This window comes from Ornithorhynchus anatinus, chromosome 2 (assembly GCF_004115215.2).
Source record: "Ornithorhynchus anatinus isolate Pmale09 chromosome 2, mOrnAna1.pri.v4, whole genome shotgun sequence".
NCBI classification, from domain to species: domain Eukaryota; kingdom Metazoa; phylum Chordata; class Mammalia; order Monotremata; family Ornithorhynchidae; genus Ornithorhynchus; species Ornithorhynchus anatinus.
In genome coordinates, this window is record NC_041729.1 from 47,083,557 (window position 1) to 47,102,104 (window position 18,548).

General features: G+C 42.4%; 1 protein-coding gene across 2 annotated transcripts in view; it reads right to left on the reverse strand.

Annotated features, from left to right (window-relative positions):
- The window catches only part of IQCK (IQ motif containing K), a 104,264-nt gene that overhangs the window by 141 nt on the left and 85,575 nt on the right, over positions 1-18,548 (reverse strand). The window contains exon 9 of one of the 2 annotated variants that reach the window (XM_029054223.2): positions 655-868. The exons of the other annotated variant lie outside the window; for it this stretch is intronic. Coding sequence (XP_028910056.1) covers positions 759-868 — 110 coding nt within the window. The 3' untranslated portion in view covers positions 655-758. Of the gene's footprint in view, positions 1-654; positions 869-18,548 lie in introns of those variants that run through there. 2 annotated transcript variants of the gene reach the window in all.

Genomic DNA, 18,548 nt, shown 5'->3' on the forward strand with positions numbered 1-18,548 from the left:
AAAAAATGCACTGGTATAGTCAAGTATTTTGAGTGCCATTCAGCTGCTGCTCTGTGGTGCGAATAAAATAGAGATATCAATTTATAAATAAGATAACTCTCAATTATTCCTCGGTCTGTGAGAATCGGAAAAATCACATTTCATTCCCCTCATTCCCCTTACTTTGTACTTCTTTCAGCAGTTTTGATCCATGTTAACACTGCTAATCAACTACTAGAATGGAATAGAATGGAAATCTCATTGGAAGAAATAAGATCCTGCAAAACTGTACCAGAAGCTTCGGATATCTTCTCCACTCTCAAATTGAGGGTTTTGGTCTAACTTGAAAGATGAAACTGCAGATAGTTGGAGCCAAGAAGTGAGCAAAAACGGGGAAAATTAACACGTCTGAGCTTAAGGACGTGGTTGTGGGTTACGATATCTTCTTGGCTCTAGTCTGAGTGTTTGGTGGGAGCGCATATGCAAAACTCTCCATTTTGAAAGCAGCCTGCCAAATCTGTCTTGTGTTGGGATGTCCGCTCAAAAAAGCGGGACAAACACTGATGCCAAGTGATAAGTGAAGCCACATTACGGTAACTGCGTGTAAAACTCAGGCAGTGAGGTTTTCTGTAGGCGCATCCTGAATTTTTTGAAAAGATTCTGGAGAAATACTAATACTTTCATCATACTCTTTTACTGAAATTTTTGCAAATAACATACATTTCTCTGACAATGCAGAATTATCTTCTAATTATAAGAAATGAGGCGATGCCTGAAATTTAAGTTGTGAAATGTATTGCACTTGGAGGAGTTGGTGACTGGAGTGAAACTTCAAGGCCCAAAGGATCAGCTGGTAATTCTTCACCAAAGTCATCTAATTTGCATTTCACTGCAAGCAAATAAAAACGAAGTGTTGGAAATCTCAACTTCTCACTACTGTACTTAACACCAAAGAACAGAGAGTTCTATGTAAAGGCTTTTACCCCCCAATTTAAATGAATATTTCTAGTCATTACTGTAAACCGAGCAAGCTAAGGAGCGGGACAAAAGCACATTCTGCAGTTTTGGTAGCAGAATGGACTTCGACAGTCCCTAACAGATCGAAGCCAGTCATTTTAGCAAATTCTCTTCCTGGCCTTCCCAGGCAGGTTGCCCTTTGTTACGTTCTGTCTCAACCAGGATTCTTTTGTCCTTGAGGCTGGATGCTGATGGGCTTAAGCACCCCTTCATTCACCCTCACCTTTCTATTCACCCAGTATAGATTAGTCTTGGAATTTACTCCTGAGGGTTGAGACTCAGTCTTCTTGCAATATCTCCAGGAGGTGGTTGGGTCATAACTTTCTTGACGACCCTTATCGCTCCTCCTCGATTGTTTTTGTTTTTCCAGCCCCAGACACCCTTCCCCCAGGTTCCGGCTGGCTTCTTGAACTTCAGTTGGATGTGCTGGGTTAGGTTTCAGGGTCTTCAGCTGGCCAGGGTAAAATTCACCCATGGTCATCTCTTTCCTGTCCTCCGGGAGGAAAGACGAATCTACTTCCCAACAAATACACACACATATCAGAATGGCCTAGTGGGAAGAGCATGGGTTTCTGGGAGTCAGGGGGCCTGGATTCTAATCCTGTCTCTACCATGAACCTGCCATGTGACTTTGGGCACATCACTTAACTTCTCTGGGCCTCAGTTCCCTCAACTGCAAAATGGGGATTCAGTATCTGTTCTCCTCATACTTAGACTGTGAGCTGTAAGTGGGACCTGATGATTTTGTATCAGTGTGTGACATATAGTAAGTGGTGTTATTATTATCATCATTGTTCTGCCCCAATAATAGTAACTGCGGTAATTGTGCTCTTTCCATTAGGCCACGCTTCTTCTCCCAAGCACTTAGTACAGGGATCTACAGCACTTACAGAGTAAGTGCTCAATAAATACTACTGATCAATTGACTAAATTTACTGTAGGTGTGTTGCTTTCTATCGTAAGCAATCCCGACCAAATGTCCCCCCAAATAAATGTAGACAGCATAACCTTTACCAGAGTACTCAAAAGAAGATCCCTGAGGCCCGCTATCCACTGTCTTTAATACTTGAAAGTTTGGCTAACGGTTCACACTGTAACTATTGGATGCTTTAGAATAATACCAGGGAACTGCGATGGCTAAGCCGGTGAGGCAAAGGAGACATAGTTTGGGTGGAGGAGAAAGGCTTTGGCTGTAATTTTCTTTGCTATTTTGAGTTTTCACCACCTTATAGGGATTTTTATCTGAAAGGCTGAAGTCAGTATGAATCACAGGGTGCAAGTTCTCAAACAGCTCTTTGAACTTGATGCGTTGGTGGGACCAACCCATTTTCCCATTTATTTTGAACATCAAATGAAAAGACTTATCTGCTTCCTGCAGAAAAGAAATTAGTCTTTCTTGAACAATTATAGTACCTGAATACAGTTTTAGGATGGCAGTGTGACAAGTTGCTCCTTTCAAAAGCTAAGGCTATGCAGTAAAACCAACCCTTCCTTGCAAAGAACAAAACAAAACAAGTCTCGAAGGAATGAATGGAAGCAGTTGTATTTTCCGAGAGAGATTCGATATTAGTTCTTTTTGTCTCATTTTTACAAGATGGGCAGAAAGTCATTTGAGGCTGTGGAGACAAGGTAGTTTTCCTCACGACTGCATCCTTAGTTCGTGACTGATTCAGAATTGATACTTCCTATCTGCCTGCAGCTTAATCGATCAATCAATGGTATTTATTGAGCAAATACTATGTGCGGAGCACTTAGGAGATTACAATAAACAGAATTAACAGACATGTTCCCTACCTATAACAAGCTAACAGTCTAGAGGGGGAGACAGACATTAATTTAGAACATTTAATAGATATTATAAAACCTGAAACTTGTTTTGTTCTTTCTATATTTAAATTCTATTTGTTGTCTAAGACGAAATCAAAAATCAATTGGAATAGGACATAAAATAATAATAATAATAATGTTGGTATTTAAGCGCTTACTATGTGCCGAGCACTGTTCTAAGCGCTGGGGTAGACATAGGGGAATCAGGTTGTCCCACGTGGGGCTCACAGTCTTAATCCTCATTTTACAGATGAGGGAACTGAGGCACAGAGAAGTTAAGTGACTTGCCCACAGTCACACAGCCGACAAGTGGCAGAGCTGGGATTCGAACTCATGAGCCCTGACTCCAAAGCCCGTGCTCTTTCCACTGAGCCACGCTGCTTCCAGAGCCTACTTTTCCCAGTGCCCACGTTAGACACTGAGGAAGAAGTAGTAACTCTTTCAGAAACTTTTGAGAAGATTTAGTAAATTTCTGCAATGGATTCACAGTGTATGCAGCAGTGTCCTAAACAATACTCCTGGGGACCGAAAAAAAAACCAAAAAAAGATTTTTTCCCCCAAAATATCAGGAATAAATAAGCACTGGGGGAGTGGGGCTCAGTGTTAAATTTCAAGATATAACTTTGTGGGTAGGCTGGGAGGGGACCAGACTCTTTTGGAATTAGGAAGTGGGTTAACCTCTTATTTATATTTTAGAGCGTTTCCCTCTACTAGATTGTAAGATTCTTGATGGTAGGGATCATATCTACCAACTCCATTGTATTGTACTTTCCCAAGTACTTACTACAGTGTTCTGCACACAGTAAGCCCTTACTACATACCACTGATTCTGCCTTACTATAAATTAATTGATGGATACTTTCTCCTTTATCAGTTTCTCCCTTGCTCCTCTTTTACCCCTCTCACTCTCTGGATTTGCTACTATATTCCAGGCACTGTTCTAAGTGCTGGGGTAGATACAAGATAATTAGATTGGACACAGTCCCTGTCCCATGTGGGGCTCACAGTCTTAATCCCCATTTTACAGATGAGGAAACTGAGGCACAGAAAAGTGAAGACATTTGCTCAAGGTCACATGGCAGACAAGTGGCAGAGCCGGGAGCCCTCTTTTCCCTTCTCCTGCCTAAGGGTAAGAGGTGGAGGAAAGAAAATGGAAAAACTCTGGAATAAAAAGCTTCTCAGCAAAACTAGAAGCGGCAGGACTGGGAACAATGTAAGACTGAAAAGCAGAGTAAAGAAACCGACCAATGCGATCTGATTCTCTTATATTTATCCCAGCACCTACCCCTGCTTTTGGCCCCTAGTAAGTGATTAATGAACACCAATATTTTTAGGTGGAGGGGCAGGCAGATTCATTCATTCATTCAATAGTATTTATTGAGCGCTTACTATGTGCAGAGCACTGGACTATGTGCTTGGAATGTACAATTCGGCCACAGATAGAGACGATCCCTGCCCAGTGACGGGCTCACAGTCTAAACGGGAGAGACAGACAGCAAAGCAATACAGAATGAAACAAAAACAAGCAACAACATCAAGATAAATAGAATCGAGGGGATATACACCTTATTAACAAAATAAATAGGGTAATAAATCATATATACAAATGAGCACAGCACTGAGGGGAGGGGAAGGGGGAAAAGCAGAGGGTGGGGGGGAGCAGAGGGAAAGAAGGGGCTCAGTCTGGGAAGTCATCTTGGAGGAGGTGAGCTCTTGCCAAGGCTCCTGCCACAGGCTCTAATTCAGGACTAATGGTAGCACAGGAAGCAGCATGGCATAGTGGATAAAGTATGGTCCAGGGAGTCAGAAGGTCATCAGTTCTAATTGTGGCTCCACCACGTGTCTGTTGTGTGACCCTGGGCAAGTCACTTCGCTGTGCCTCAGTTACCTCATCTGCAAAATGGGGATTGAGACTGGGAGTCCCACATGGGACAGGGACCATGTCCAACCCCATTTGTTTGTATTTACCCCAGCACTAAGTACAGTACCCGGCACATAGAAAGTGCTTAACAAATACCATAATTATTATTAACAGAATTTGCACAGGGCAAAACAAACTGGCCAATATTAACCAATAGATCACCTTTATACCACTGTCTATGAAACAATTTACTAGGATAATGAAAGTACCCAACCTCAAATCTCCCCTTTTCATAACTATTGAAGTTCTTTCCAGTTACAAATTTAAGAGCTGCGGTGAGATGGGAAAGATCTCATTATCTCCTGGTAATATCCAGTCAGTCAGTCAATTATATTTATAGAGTGCTTACTGTGTGCAGACCACTGTACTAAGTGCTTATTACAATATAACAGGCACATTCCCTGCCCACAACCAGTTTACAGTCAAAAGGGCACCTACACCTAGGTAGACTCTAACAATAAGAGTGCAAAGGCCTGTGAAATCGTTGCTGGAATTTAGAGTCACGGTCTCGAGGAATTTTTGCCATTTGCAGTGTCCAATTAGCCTACCTTCTATATCAGGGAAAATAAATGACCGTGCAAAAATATCCAGGTAGAGAAATGCCAAGTTACTATCAGTCTACTGGGAGAGGTTACTGTTTTCTACAGAGGCTTCAGGAAGACTGGGATAACAAAAAGCAGATTAGAAAAGCAACTAGGGCTGTAAACTACAAAAGGATAACTTTTAGGAGCTCAGGTACTGCTGAGATAGGGAAATACAATGACCATTTTGAACTGTGTGTTGCAGATGAAAATCTTGGGTGCAAGCTCCTAAATAAACTCAGTTATCTTTGGGCTTGTCGGTTCTTTTGCAGAATATATGCTGAGAGCAGGGTACCAAGCTTCATAAACTAAAGTTCTACAAAGCTGTAGTACTATCAGATCTCCCACAGGGATGAGATAATTGGACTTACTCCAAAAATAATTTCCAACTTCTCAAGGAGTTTTATCAGCATCCTTTAAAGGCCATATTTCAACATCCAATGGGCAGACTGAATGACCAATAATAGGGTTCACCAGGTCTGATGTAGTATTTATCTTGGCACAGATTTGTTGAGCAGGATGTGCAACAAAAATGGACGATAGCAAGGTGCTCAACCAGCTGCTGACTGGAGAGTTGAAATGGGTCACATGCAGTCATGATGAGTAGAATAAATGGTTTAAAGACAAACACGAGGCATAATCTCACACACTCTGGAGGAGCAAGAGAATGGTGAGAGAAAACAACAGCAGCTTGAGGTGGGTCAGGAAGTGAGTAGATCTCCTTGGGCAGAGACTTAAGGAGAATTGGGACAGCAGGAGAAGGCAATCTCAAAAATAGAAAGAGCTGAATGTAGCAAATGAACCACTCCAGGAAGGACAATGTTTATAGGGATCTCACCTACCTCTCACCCAGACCCCTTGTCCATGCCCTCCCTCTGGCCAGGAACTTCTTCCCTCTTAATATACGACAGGCTACCATTCTCCCCATCTTCAAAGTCTCAATAATATCACATCTCCTCCAAGAAGCCTTCCCTAACAAAAGCCTCTTTTCTAATCCCTCTCCTTTCTGCATCACCAATGCACTTGGATCTGTACCCTTTAAGCCCTTGATATTCACCCCACCCCCAGCCCTACAGCACTTACATAGTAATAAAAATAGTTGCAGTATTAAGCATATTCATTCAATCGTATTTGAGTGCTTAATGTGTGCAGAGCACTGTACTAAGCACTTGGAAAGTACTACCGATCCTTACCCAACAAAAGGCTCACAGTCTAGAAGGAGGAAGCATATATATCTGTAATTTGTCTGCCTCCCCCCCCTAGACTGTAAACTCCTTGTGGGCAGGGAATGGGCCTACCAACCCTGTTGTATGGTGCTCTCTCAAGGGCCTAGTACAGTGCTCTACAGAAAGTGCTCAATAAATACAGACTGATGGGCATCCAGTGAGGAATGGATTATTAATTGCGCTTCGCCATTCTCAGCATGAAGGACTCACAGCTACTATATCTTTGAGTATAAGTGACAGTGCACTCAATAGGCACTGGGTCAATCAATGGTATTTAGTGAGTACTTATTTTGTCCAGAATACTAAGTGCTTGGGAGAGTTCAAGCCAAAAGGGTAGGTGTAGACGACCCCTGCCCGTAAGGTGTTTACAGACCACGGGGGGTGGGGGTGAGGAGGGAACAGACCCTAAAACAAATTACAGACAGAAATGTACATGTAAGAATGGTGATTGTACCACAAGGGTTAAGTGACTTTGAGGGGCAGGGAAAACAAGGAAGACCACATATAAGAATACTATTGTTGTCAGCTGGCTTGTAACAACAGCCTGGGTGGCTCTGTACTTGCAATTAGAGGATGACTCTAGAGTTTCGAACAATGGGTTTTGAACAAAGGAACACTTCAGTCCTTTAGAGGTTATAAACTATTTAAGTTAAATGATTTCTCTGTCTTACCAAGAACTGACAGAGATGCTACCAAAACATCAATATTAGTAGAGTTGGGAAAATGCTAGAAATGCTCGACTCTCTAAACCAGTTGGTCACTGTTCCTTATTTCCCTAAAGCTTCTATATAAGTTTTTAGGATTTCTTGCCATCATTCATTTGAGGCAATTCTCCAGTGTCCAGGGAGGAAAAAAAAACCCCTTATTTTAGCTATTACTCTCTGAGTGTGCTGCACTGAATCCACTTCTTTTCTCAGGTTCGGCTATATTCATGGGAAAAGGTAGTTAACCGCTCATTTTGTTTCCAAAAGCAATTGACGGTTTCAAGACTTTACATAATGCATTTTTCACTGACCTTGTAAAGGCAATACCAAGCCGATCCAAGAAGCTCTCTCACTTGGAAAGCCTCTGAAAAACTGAAAGAAGCTCAGAGGAACAGCTGACTCCGAAAGGATGTGACCAATAAAACCGTGCATGATAATAGGATGGTAACAATAGGCTAATCAGCGCCCATTATCCTTTCCCGATTTAAGCTGTGACCAGGGATTAACTCTCCCAACTCCACCAGAGGAAAAACACCATAGCAAGGTGAAAGCTCTGCCCCTCAAAAGTGAATAGAAACCCTGTAAATTTACATAACAGCAGTGGAAATTCAGGCAAAGAAAGAGTTTCAGCGTAGAACTTAATCGTTGTGGAGGGCAAAGAAGCAATTGAAAACGTGATTTCCTCCAAGAGAAAAATGCTATGTTTGTAAACAAAGTATCCTCGTAAAATAAGCAACGGGAAAAATTAAAAAAATAAATTACGGTGACCTCGCAATTCAGGAATAAGATTGTACGTTGCTACCAACAAATTCTGTTACTTAGATGTCAACATGCCGCGTCCTGAAAATAGGCCTACTGTAAATCAGTGTCTATATTTACCAGCCTCAACGCTGGAGAAGCAGCGTGGCTCGGTGGAAAGAGCCCGGGTTTGGGAGTCAGAGGTCATGGGTTTGAATTCTGGCTCTGCCACCTTTGTGACTGTGGGCAAGACATTTAACTTCTCTGTGCCTCAGTTACCCCATCTGTAAAATGGGGATTAACTGTGATCCTCCCGTGGGACATCCTGATAACCCTGTATCTACCCCAGCTTTGTGCAGAACAGTGCTCTGCACATCGTAAGCACTTAACAAATGCCAACGTTATTATTAGTAGTAGTAAATAGTACTGGTATTCATTGAGGGCCTACTAAATACTGAACAAAGAACTTGGGAAATGTGTAACTAAATCTCTGGGAAACACTATCAGTGAGTAGTCTACAAGTTCAACTGCAAGAAAAATACAGTTTTACCTCCAATCCACTTCTAGTCTTTTAGAGTTTCATTGCTCCTGATGTATCAGTCTCAAGTCTTCCCCCCAGCTGTCTAATTCCCCTTGGAATATTCTTTTGCAGTGTTCAGTACAGTGCTCTACACACAGTAAACCCCCCATGGGATTATGGCAACAGCATTATCAGGTAGGAAGTGGAAATATCAGTAAGGCAAGTATAGTTTTTAGGGTTTTATTTTCTGTGCTGTTATTCCTGTTGCTTTACTGTCCGTTCTAATGAGATACCTATCCACTGTATTTCTGCATTAGGTAGGGCTACAGTTCCCAGCTAAAATCTCCACTATCAACTCTAATGTTTTCCAGGTGGCATTTCTCAGAAATGAAATGTAACTATAAAAGTCCCATGTCTTCAAAGACCTGTGAGTCATGGGTGTGAATGAATAGAGCTGAATCAACATCGGTAGTGTCTTATGACATTTATCTCTACATTCTCAGCTGTTGCTGCAAAGATTAAACCTTCAAAACATTCTAGGCATTTTGTACCAGCTTGATGTAAACTGTGTCAAATGCTGCCTGCCAATAGGTATGTATTAAAATGCTGTCTGGAGGAATAAGACTGTAGGTTTGTCTTCAGATATTTGTGCATATTTTAAAACTCATCATCTAAACTATTAGAAAACGTCTTGGGAGTAATTTGAATCTGCATTTGGAAATCCAATGTGGTATTTACTTATTCCCTCAAATTATTAGGAAAAAACCCAAGTACTGAGAAGAGAGTCTGATCTAATCACAATGTTGACACTATGGGTTTTCTTTGGGGAACTATAAATTATCTTTCACCCCTCTTTACTTCAGTTTCCCAAGAGGAGGCTAATGAATTTTACCAGTACAGGATTTGTAAATCCTAGAGCTGGCGACAGCTCTTTGCCCACAGTGGGTATTCAATAAATCTGTGTTTACTTTAAAATAGATAGAACATATATTGTCTGCATTGTAAAAAAAACCATAAGTATTTCTGATTTGTTTTGTGTGTATTTTTGGCTTTAGAATTATGTAATTAAAACATGCTCCTTATCATCTTTTTGGAAAATGATAACCTGAAGCATTTTGGTTCAGCTTGGAGCCTAAAATCCATTTGGAGCATAAAAGGAGAAGAAAATAAACGCTGGTCTTCTAGGTCCAATTCGTTTTTTTTTTTTTTCTGAAAACAAGCCTATCACAAACAATGTGGGAGCGTTTTTGGCTAATATATCTTCAGTGGAAACACACTGGACTCTGTCAATGCTCTAATTATAGTTACACCTAGAGACTGCTGATTGATTGATTGATTGATGGATGGGACTGGGGGACAACTGTATTAGGGTTCCATTTCTCCACCTACCCTTTCTCTATACAAATGGCCACTTCACTGGGATGGGCATTTGTCATTCCTGGCTTGACTACTGAATCAGTAGCCCATACTTTCCAATCTATATTTAATTCAGCTACTAGGATCATTCTTCTAAAACATCATTCTGTACACATCTCCTCATTCCAGAGAAACCTCCGGTGATTACCCATGCTTCTCAGCATCAAGCAGAAACACTGGACTATCGGCTTCAAGGCACTCAGTCAAATCTCTCTCCCTCTCGTTATCCTCCCTCCCCTCCCGCCACACCTCGGCTCACACTCTTCGTTCCTCTCAGACTACCCTACTCACTAAGCTTCTTTCTCATCTCTCCTTCCCTTGATTTCTTGCTCATACTCTTCCACCACTCCCTACCACTTCAAATGCAACCGAGCTCAGCTCTCCTTAATAATAATAATAATAATGTTGGTATTTGTTAAGGGCTTACTATGTGCAGAGCACTCTTCTAAGCACTGGGGGAGATACAGGGTGATCAGGTTGTCCCACGTGAGACTCGCAATCTTAATCCCCCTTTTCCCAGATGAGGTAACTGAGGCACAGAGAAGTGAAGTGACTTGCCCACAGTCACAAAGCTGACAAGTGGCAGAGCTGGGATTCGAACCCATGACCTCTGTCTCCCAAGCCCAGGCTCTTTCCACTGAGCCACGCCGTTTCTCTATTCTCTAACTTCTGCGAACCAACCATATCTAGGATGCCTTTCCTGACTAATTTTAATCTCCTCAAGTTATATCTCCCCCATCTGCCATTTCAAAACTTCTGCACCACCTAAGCACTTATGTAATCACAGCCTCCTGTAGCACTTAGTACATATCTTATATACACTACTACTTCAGCAGTAACTTCAGTACATAGCTCAAGAGCAATGAGCCTGGGAATCTGAAGGACTTGGGTTCTAATCCCAGCACCGCCACTTGTCTGCTGTGTGACCTTGGGCAAGTCACTTCTTTGGACCTCAGTTATCTCATCTATAAAATGGGGATTAAGACTATGAGCCCCACGTAGGACAGGGACTGTATCCAACCCGATTTGCTTGTATCCAGCCCAGTGTTTAGTACAGTGCCTGGCACAAAGTAAGTGCTGAACAAATACCACAATTACTATTTTTATTATTATTATTAATAATGAATGGCATTTACTGAGCACCTACTATGTCAGAGCACTGTACCTAAGCACTTGCGAGAGTACAGTTTGATAGAGTTGGTGAACGCAATCTCTCTTCTCTCCTCCTATTTCTAAATTATTTTGGGGTCTGTGTCCTCTCCCCCTCCACAGATTATAAAATCCTGGAAGTAGGGATTATGTATATTAATTCTATTGCACTCCTAAGCGCCTATTAGTACAGAAGGTTCTTCATAAATACCACTGATTGGGTCTGATTTAAAAAGGGATTAAAGGTCTAATGTGTTTCCAATGTTTAGGAGACTACTGATTGGCCAAATAAATTAGTATAAAAATTAGTTTGCATAATTTTAGGAATCCTTTATTTACTACTGAATTGGACAGAATGTAAGTGGTGATTTCCAGAGCTATTCTACTGGTCTTTTTGTTGGCTTTTTTTCATTGTGTTGTTTTGAGGCTTGTCACACGCTCTTAGCCTGTATTTGTCTCTTTTTTAGCCAAAAAGAAAAATGTCCACTTAGAAAGATTTTCTAATGCATCATATTAAATTTTCTAATCCCGGCTCTGCCACTTGTCTGCTGTGTGACCTTGGACAAGTCACTTCACTTCTCTGAGCCGCAGTTACCTAATCTGTAAAATGGGGATTAAGACTGTGAGCAGCCCCATGTGGGGCACGGACTATGTCCAACCTGATTATCTTGTTTCTATTCCAGTGCTTCCTGTAGTACCAGGTCCTTCTGACTTCTGGGCTTGTGCTCTATCCACCAGATCACCCTGCTTCTGTAATTATTATCTCCATATTCCTCAGTCTTGGAAACAAACATATTCACAAAGGAAATAAACACACCTTCTGAGTTTTTTCCCTTAGAGCCCACCTTAGAGCCCTTCCAGAAATGCCAAACTGAGGCTTTTAACTGTGGTTCACTCAGGAAGCAAGCCATGTCTCCAGTCACAAGTTGTAGGCCAGATGAGTTTCTTTAAATAAAATATCCCACAATCCCAAAGATTCTATCAAGAAGTAAAACAAATGAGGGCAATTATTTTTAAACTGGCAGCCCAACCATACTGCTTGCCAAGACATTTGGCTGCCGGTAACTTTTCCCTTTCTGAAAAATGTTTCGGAAATGATCTGCAGCAAAATACATCGAGGTTGCACAGTTCCGTGGTTACAGATTGATCTCCCTCCATTTCCAGTCAGGAAAGGGTGGACTGTGGAAACTAGCAGAAAGCAAAGGACACCCAGATTCTAAATATAGATCAGGGTGGTGAATCTAATGATCTAATAGAGCAGCAGTGCAGGATTAGATCTCAAGGATGGATGACTGATGAAATCTGATGAGACATTCAATCATCCTGGGCAAAAGACTTAACAAAACACATTGGGTTTTTTTTTCCCCCCATTGCAGAGAGGAATTGATCAAGTCAATAGGTCAGACAACATTTGCTAGAGGACCTGGGTAGGCAAAGCATCAGCCCTAATCATTGTGCCCGTGTTGGTGAGGGTGATAAAAATAAAGTAGAAAACAGCATCCTCTCCAACTTTAAGATTTTGACGTTCTTGGACTCCTCTTCAGAAGGTTTGTATTTACATAACATCTTGGATTTTATCAACTCATAAGGCTACCTAGTTTAAGACTGCACTGAAACTGGCCCTACGTCACTTACAATGCCAACTGAACTGCTCATCTTTAACACACTTTAAAAGTATTGGAATGGGACCTAGCCTTTTATAGTAATAATAATGACATTTCTTAAGTGCTTACTATGTGCCAGGCACTATACTAAGTGCTAGGCACTGTACTAAGCTCTGGGCTGAAGAGACGGCAGTGAGAAATGGGTTATCCAGCCATTTCCCAGACACGGTCTTCTTCCCCTGTAAAGGCGCCTCCCCAAATTCAGCTTTGTTCGGTTGCTGCTGACTGCCTGGTCAAACTATCGAGTTTTGCCCAGCTGAGCTCCAGAAATCAGAGAGGCACAAGGTAGAGCCCATCAATGAAGGTGGGTCAAAATATGGCGATGGAAATGTTCTCCATCCGGTTCTCTAGAAATACATGATTTTTAAATATTGGTGCTTTACTCGTGTGCATCTGGCACTTGAGAAAGGAATTCATTTGGCACATCATGTTTTTAAATTTTTAGTCTAAAGATCTAGAGCCTTCTCTTCTTTCGATTACAAAAAACTGTGAGCTCCTTGAGGGCAGGGACCATTCCCTTGACTTTTATTGTACCTCAAAGGTCTAGTACAGTGCTCCACACACAGTAAGCACTTCATAACTACTAATGAGTGAATGAATTAATTAGGCATAATTATTTCAGATTATTGGTGTGCTTTGGTGTTTATCTGCCAGTAATAATACCCTGAATTTGAATAACACAAAATTCACAAGCACTTTCATAACGGTTATCTCAGATGAGCAAACCGAGATTCTAAAGCACTAAGTGATTTATTCAAGGCAATGGAGTAAATCTCCTTCCACAAGATCAACTTCCCTTGGAACCAAACCAATTCCACTTTAGTAAAGCAAGGTTCTCTATCTACCACCAATTTTATAAAAATTGGATTTCCTTTCCTTTTCAAACAAGGGAAAATGCCATCCCATAATTCCATCAAGACAGAACATCCTTTCACTGTATATGTAATAATAATTGTGGTATTTGTTAAATGCTTGCTATGTGTCAAGCACTGCAATAATAATAACAATAATAATTATAATTGTGGCATTCGTTAAGCACTTACTATTTGCAAGTCACTGTACTAAGCACTGGGGGACATACGAGATAATCGGGTTGGACACAGTCCCTGTCCCACAGAGGGCTCACATTAATTCCCATTTTGCAGATGAGGGAACTGAGGCACAGAGAAGGTAAGTGACTTGCCCAAGATCACGCAGCAGGTAAGTGACAGAGCTGAGATTAGAACCCAGGTCCTCTGACTGCCAGGCCCATGCTCTTTCCACTTGGCCATGCAGCTTCCCTATGATAAACATACGCCAAATGCCAAATGAAATATCACTCCATTTGACTGAGTTGAGAAGATAAAAAAAAAAAAATCCACAGCAGGAACCTTTCACTGGTGGTAGTGAAATAGTAAACTACCACCTGTAGCTTCTAAAAATAGGAGCCTTTTTTAAAAGGCAGCTTGTGGAAGAGGCATAATAAGTTCTTAGAGTGTCTTCTGTGCATGGGAACATTAAGTTTTAGCTCTACGTTTGGGGTTCTCCTTTCATATGAGGATGGACTCATCTGGTGTGTGACGATCTGGGGGAGCAAGATACAAAAAACTTGGGTCGCCACGAACGTAATATTGGACATTATAAGAATCAGCTTACCAGTGTCCCACTTGCAGTCTGGGTTAACCGGGAGTTCTCATGCCCCACGGCTCATTCCGAGGGCCTCTTCAAGTTTCAGGATGGGCTTGCTGCAGTGACCAGCTGCAACTTCGCCTAGTCTAACATGACACATTCAAGCACCTTCTCTTCCCCAGCCTTGAGCAGCCAACTTGACTTTGGGTCAGACTGGTTCTTGTTTCAGGGGATTGCAACAGCTGACAATAAATGGATGCAGTACCAAGACTCTCTGCCTAAATAATGGCACCAAATAGCGCGATCTGATGTGACGATTCGTACCCCTGTTTGTTTGGATGCACTTGAGGTAGCAAGCTAAATTAATAATAATAATAAGTATTATTATTATTGTGGCATTTGTTAAGCACTTACTATGTGCCAGGCACTGTATTAAACACTGGGGTGGACACAAAATAACCAGGTTGGACAGTCCCTTTGCCACATAGGACTCAAAGTCTTATATATAAGCACCTCGTGGGGCTTATATATAAAATTATAAGCACCTTGTGGGCCAGGGATTTTGCCAATTCTTTGGCAAGATATTCTCCCAAGTGCTTAATACAGTGCTCTGCACACAGTAACTGCTCGATAAATACTAATGATTGATTGCCTGAACAAACGATTGAGCAGATCACACTACATGCATGGATGAAGACAAAGACGAACGCTCCTCAGTGGAGCCCATCCGTTGTCTATTTCAAACTGGACTATTTCCAACTGACCCCTGAGAGAATGAAAGCCTGGGGACACACCTGGGGCAGAATCTAGGACCTTGGCAAGCAAAGGACTGGGGTTGAGGAGATTTGGTGGAGAAGAAGCCAGAGCAGGGATTTTTCTGCATTCTTATATAAAGTGAATGACTTGCCAAATATATGTGAGTAACTTGCAAGTGCAATCAATTGAAATGATGGTTATATTGACCCTCTCTTAATATGCGGCAATAGCCAAAAGCCATGTTACCTTAGGACTCCAACTTTCTTAGCATTTTTGACAGACTTTGTCACGAGCATTTGGAAAGAGTCTTGGGACCCAGGCACCTTGTCGGGTGCTTTCCCATTTACAAATATAAGCACTCATTTTTAAATGAAGAATCCTAGTCTGCTGGAACTCTTTAGTAAACAATAATGGTGTTTTTGCCTTCAAAGATGGACGAAGATTCATTGTGAGGGAGAAACTGTTACACAAGTAACTTAAAGAGTTTTATAAATAAGAAGTTCACTTTCGCCATGAGAAAACTGGTCCACTAGCGATAAAATTTCTATCTGTACAACACTCCCAGATCATGAATGTATCGCTTTGGGTTTACAAGGACATTCCTCAGAAAAGGAAGGTATTAAATTGCTTTTTCTGACAATCAAGAAGTAACATAGTTAAGAGTGCTGAGAAATAAGTTGCTATTTGGGGGTGGAGGTTTTGAATTTGACTCTGTCGTTGGCTTGTTGGAATTCTGCCGGCTGAGGAAAATTCTGACAAACGTCCTTAAACTTCGACTACCTTTTTTTCTTCAAGAGAGAAAAATTTCTTTTCTTTTGCTTTGCATATATACACTAGGTGAGCCCCTTAGCTAGTCCTGTAACTCTGGGGTCAGGAACCTGTGTCTCTGGAGCTCGTTATGGCTTTTCTTGATACCATATGTAGCTGTTGAGCAGAAGAGCCCCCCTGGGGTCCCACTGCCTGCACTGACTCAGCATGGGGAGGAAGACTCCATTAGCTATGCCCGCCCCCTCCCTGGGCTAGTTCAGCCCTGGGCCAGGAACCACAAGCATCTGGGCCAGGAGCCACGAGCATTTATCCTATCACAGCCCTCCACTTGGGCTAGACCCCCATGAGGCAGTTGAGTTAAGCCGCAGAAGCAGTGGCAGAAGATGAGAAGGATGAAAACCAGGTGTAAGTCCTTTCCTTTTCCCTTTCCCTTCTTTTCCTTTCTTTTTCTCTCCCTCCCTTCCTCTCTCTCTCCTCCCAACCCCCACCTCCCCATTAGTAGGGTAAGACAATTAGAGACTGGGCAATCTCAGCCATACCAAATCTCCCCATCCCTTCCCCATCCAGATTTTCCCGCTGGCACAAATGAGTGCAGAGAGTTTACTCTGAATCTTACCCAGAGCAAACTGCCCAACAGGCTGGGGAGGAGGAGGAGCAGGGGCCAGCCCACAGTCTGCAGCCTTCTTTGTTCCCAAGAGGCACCAAGCTTGAGGCGACTTTCCGGGAGGGAGGACTCTGGCTGGGGGGACTGTAGGGGAGTTGGGGGTGTGTGCAGGGAAACCTGGCTCGCTGCACAGATCGGGATGAGGATTCCCGGTTCAGAACACTGCAGGGTGGATAGGGTGGTATGACTCTGGGCCTTGGCATTCCCCGGTATTTCTGCGACCCCCATAGGCCCCTGTGGTGGGGGATGGGGGCTCCAGCCCTCTGACAATCAGAGTCCACTTGCCCCAGTCACTTAATCCATGGTATCTGAGCACTTACTATGTGCAGAGCACTGCACTAAGTGCTATGGAGAATATAATACAGTCAAATTTTTTTTTAATGGTATTGGTTAAGCACTTACTGTGTGACAGACACTGTTCTCAGCTCTGGGATACATGGTAATCAGGCTGAATACAAGCCCATGTCCCACAGGTAACTGAGGTATAGAGAAGTTCAGCGACTTCCCCGAGGTCACAGAGCAGACAAGGAGCTGGGATTAAAACCCAGATCATTCTGACTCCCAGGACTGTGCTTTATTCTCTAGGCCACACTGCTTCTTTACCGACAGAGTTGGTAGACGCGATCCCTGGCCACAAGGAGTTGAGGATCCCAGGTGGGCTTCCTGTTCCTGACATCCTCTTTCCTCCTTCCCTTCCCCAACTTCTCTTCCTCCCCCTCCTACCACCCTTCTTTATCCCTCTCTCCTCCTTTCCCTTCCCCCACCCCTTCTTTTCCTCTCTCCCTCTCCTTTCCTGCCCTTTCCCATCCCCACTGGCAGCAAAGCTGTTCTAGTAGCAGCGGTGTGGCCCAATGATGTCATCATATTACGCAGTGCAGAGTATGACAGAATAACAACACTTATCTTATGGGGGAGGGGGGGAGGCATACATTCGAAGACACTCTTGTGCACCGACCACGTAAAGGTTTCATATTGTTTGGCTTTTTGGTGCAAAAGGGTTGCTAACCCATGTTTTGCAATTTTGGAAGCTAATAATGCAGTGTAGTTGCCATTTCACATATTTGGTTTCTTTGATAAACTACTTTGAGATTTTGTGTTGGCTTGTTTTTGGATTCCAACTGGGATGTCTTCAGCTAGAAAATCTCTTTGGACAGTGGGCAGACTGACAAACATTACTGACCTTTTCATTCTGAGGCTGCAGCGTACATATTAAAGTATATCTGATCATTTCTGCTGCGCTTAAAATGACCCGTGCTGCGATAGTTACGGAAATTCTGGTATAAAATCAGGTGGCTAGAACACACACAGCACTTTTACTCTGTCACAGGGTGGATTAATACTGCAGCAAAACGGAATGACCTGAGACCCTTTTTAGCTAACAAGTTTCTAGTTTCATTTCGAGAGTTCGTATTTGCACAGAATAACGTAGTCAGGACATCTGAATAGCTGGTATGCTCTCTTGTATACCCAGGGACCTCTTTTAGACACAGATCGTTGGGGTAGTTTCATATTACACGGGAAACTTAGAAGAAACTGAAATGAATATGAAGTGTTAACCTGTTTACAGCATTTTGTAATCTTCATCTTCTAATGGACGGATCTGCAGAAGCAAAGACCTGGACTTCTCCCAACAACTCCTATAAGAGCATAAGTAATGGGAGAGGGATGCTGGGCCCGAAATAATAGGATCCAAAATTCTCTCCTGCACATTCCATCAACTCATCTGATGTTTCTTTTCAAAATGCCACTGGAAAGGGGTGTTTGGATTAACACTATGGGGGAGATAGACATTAATATAAATAAATAAATTATGGATACCTACCTAAGTGCTGTGGAGCTGGGACAGGGGGATGAATAAGTCAGGGTGACACAGAAGGGAGTGGAAGGAAAAATTGTGGGATTTGTTAAGCACTTACTATGTGCAAAGCATTGTTCTAAGCGCTGGGTAATACAAGGTGATCAGGTTGTCCCACGTGGGGCTCACAGTTTTAATCCCCATTTGACAGATGG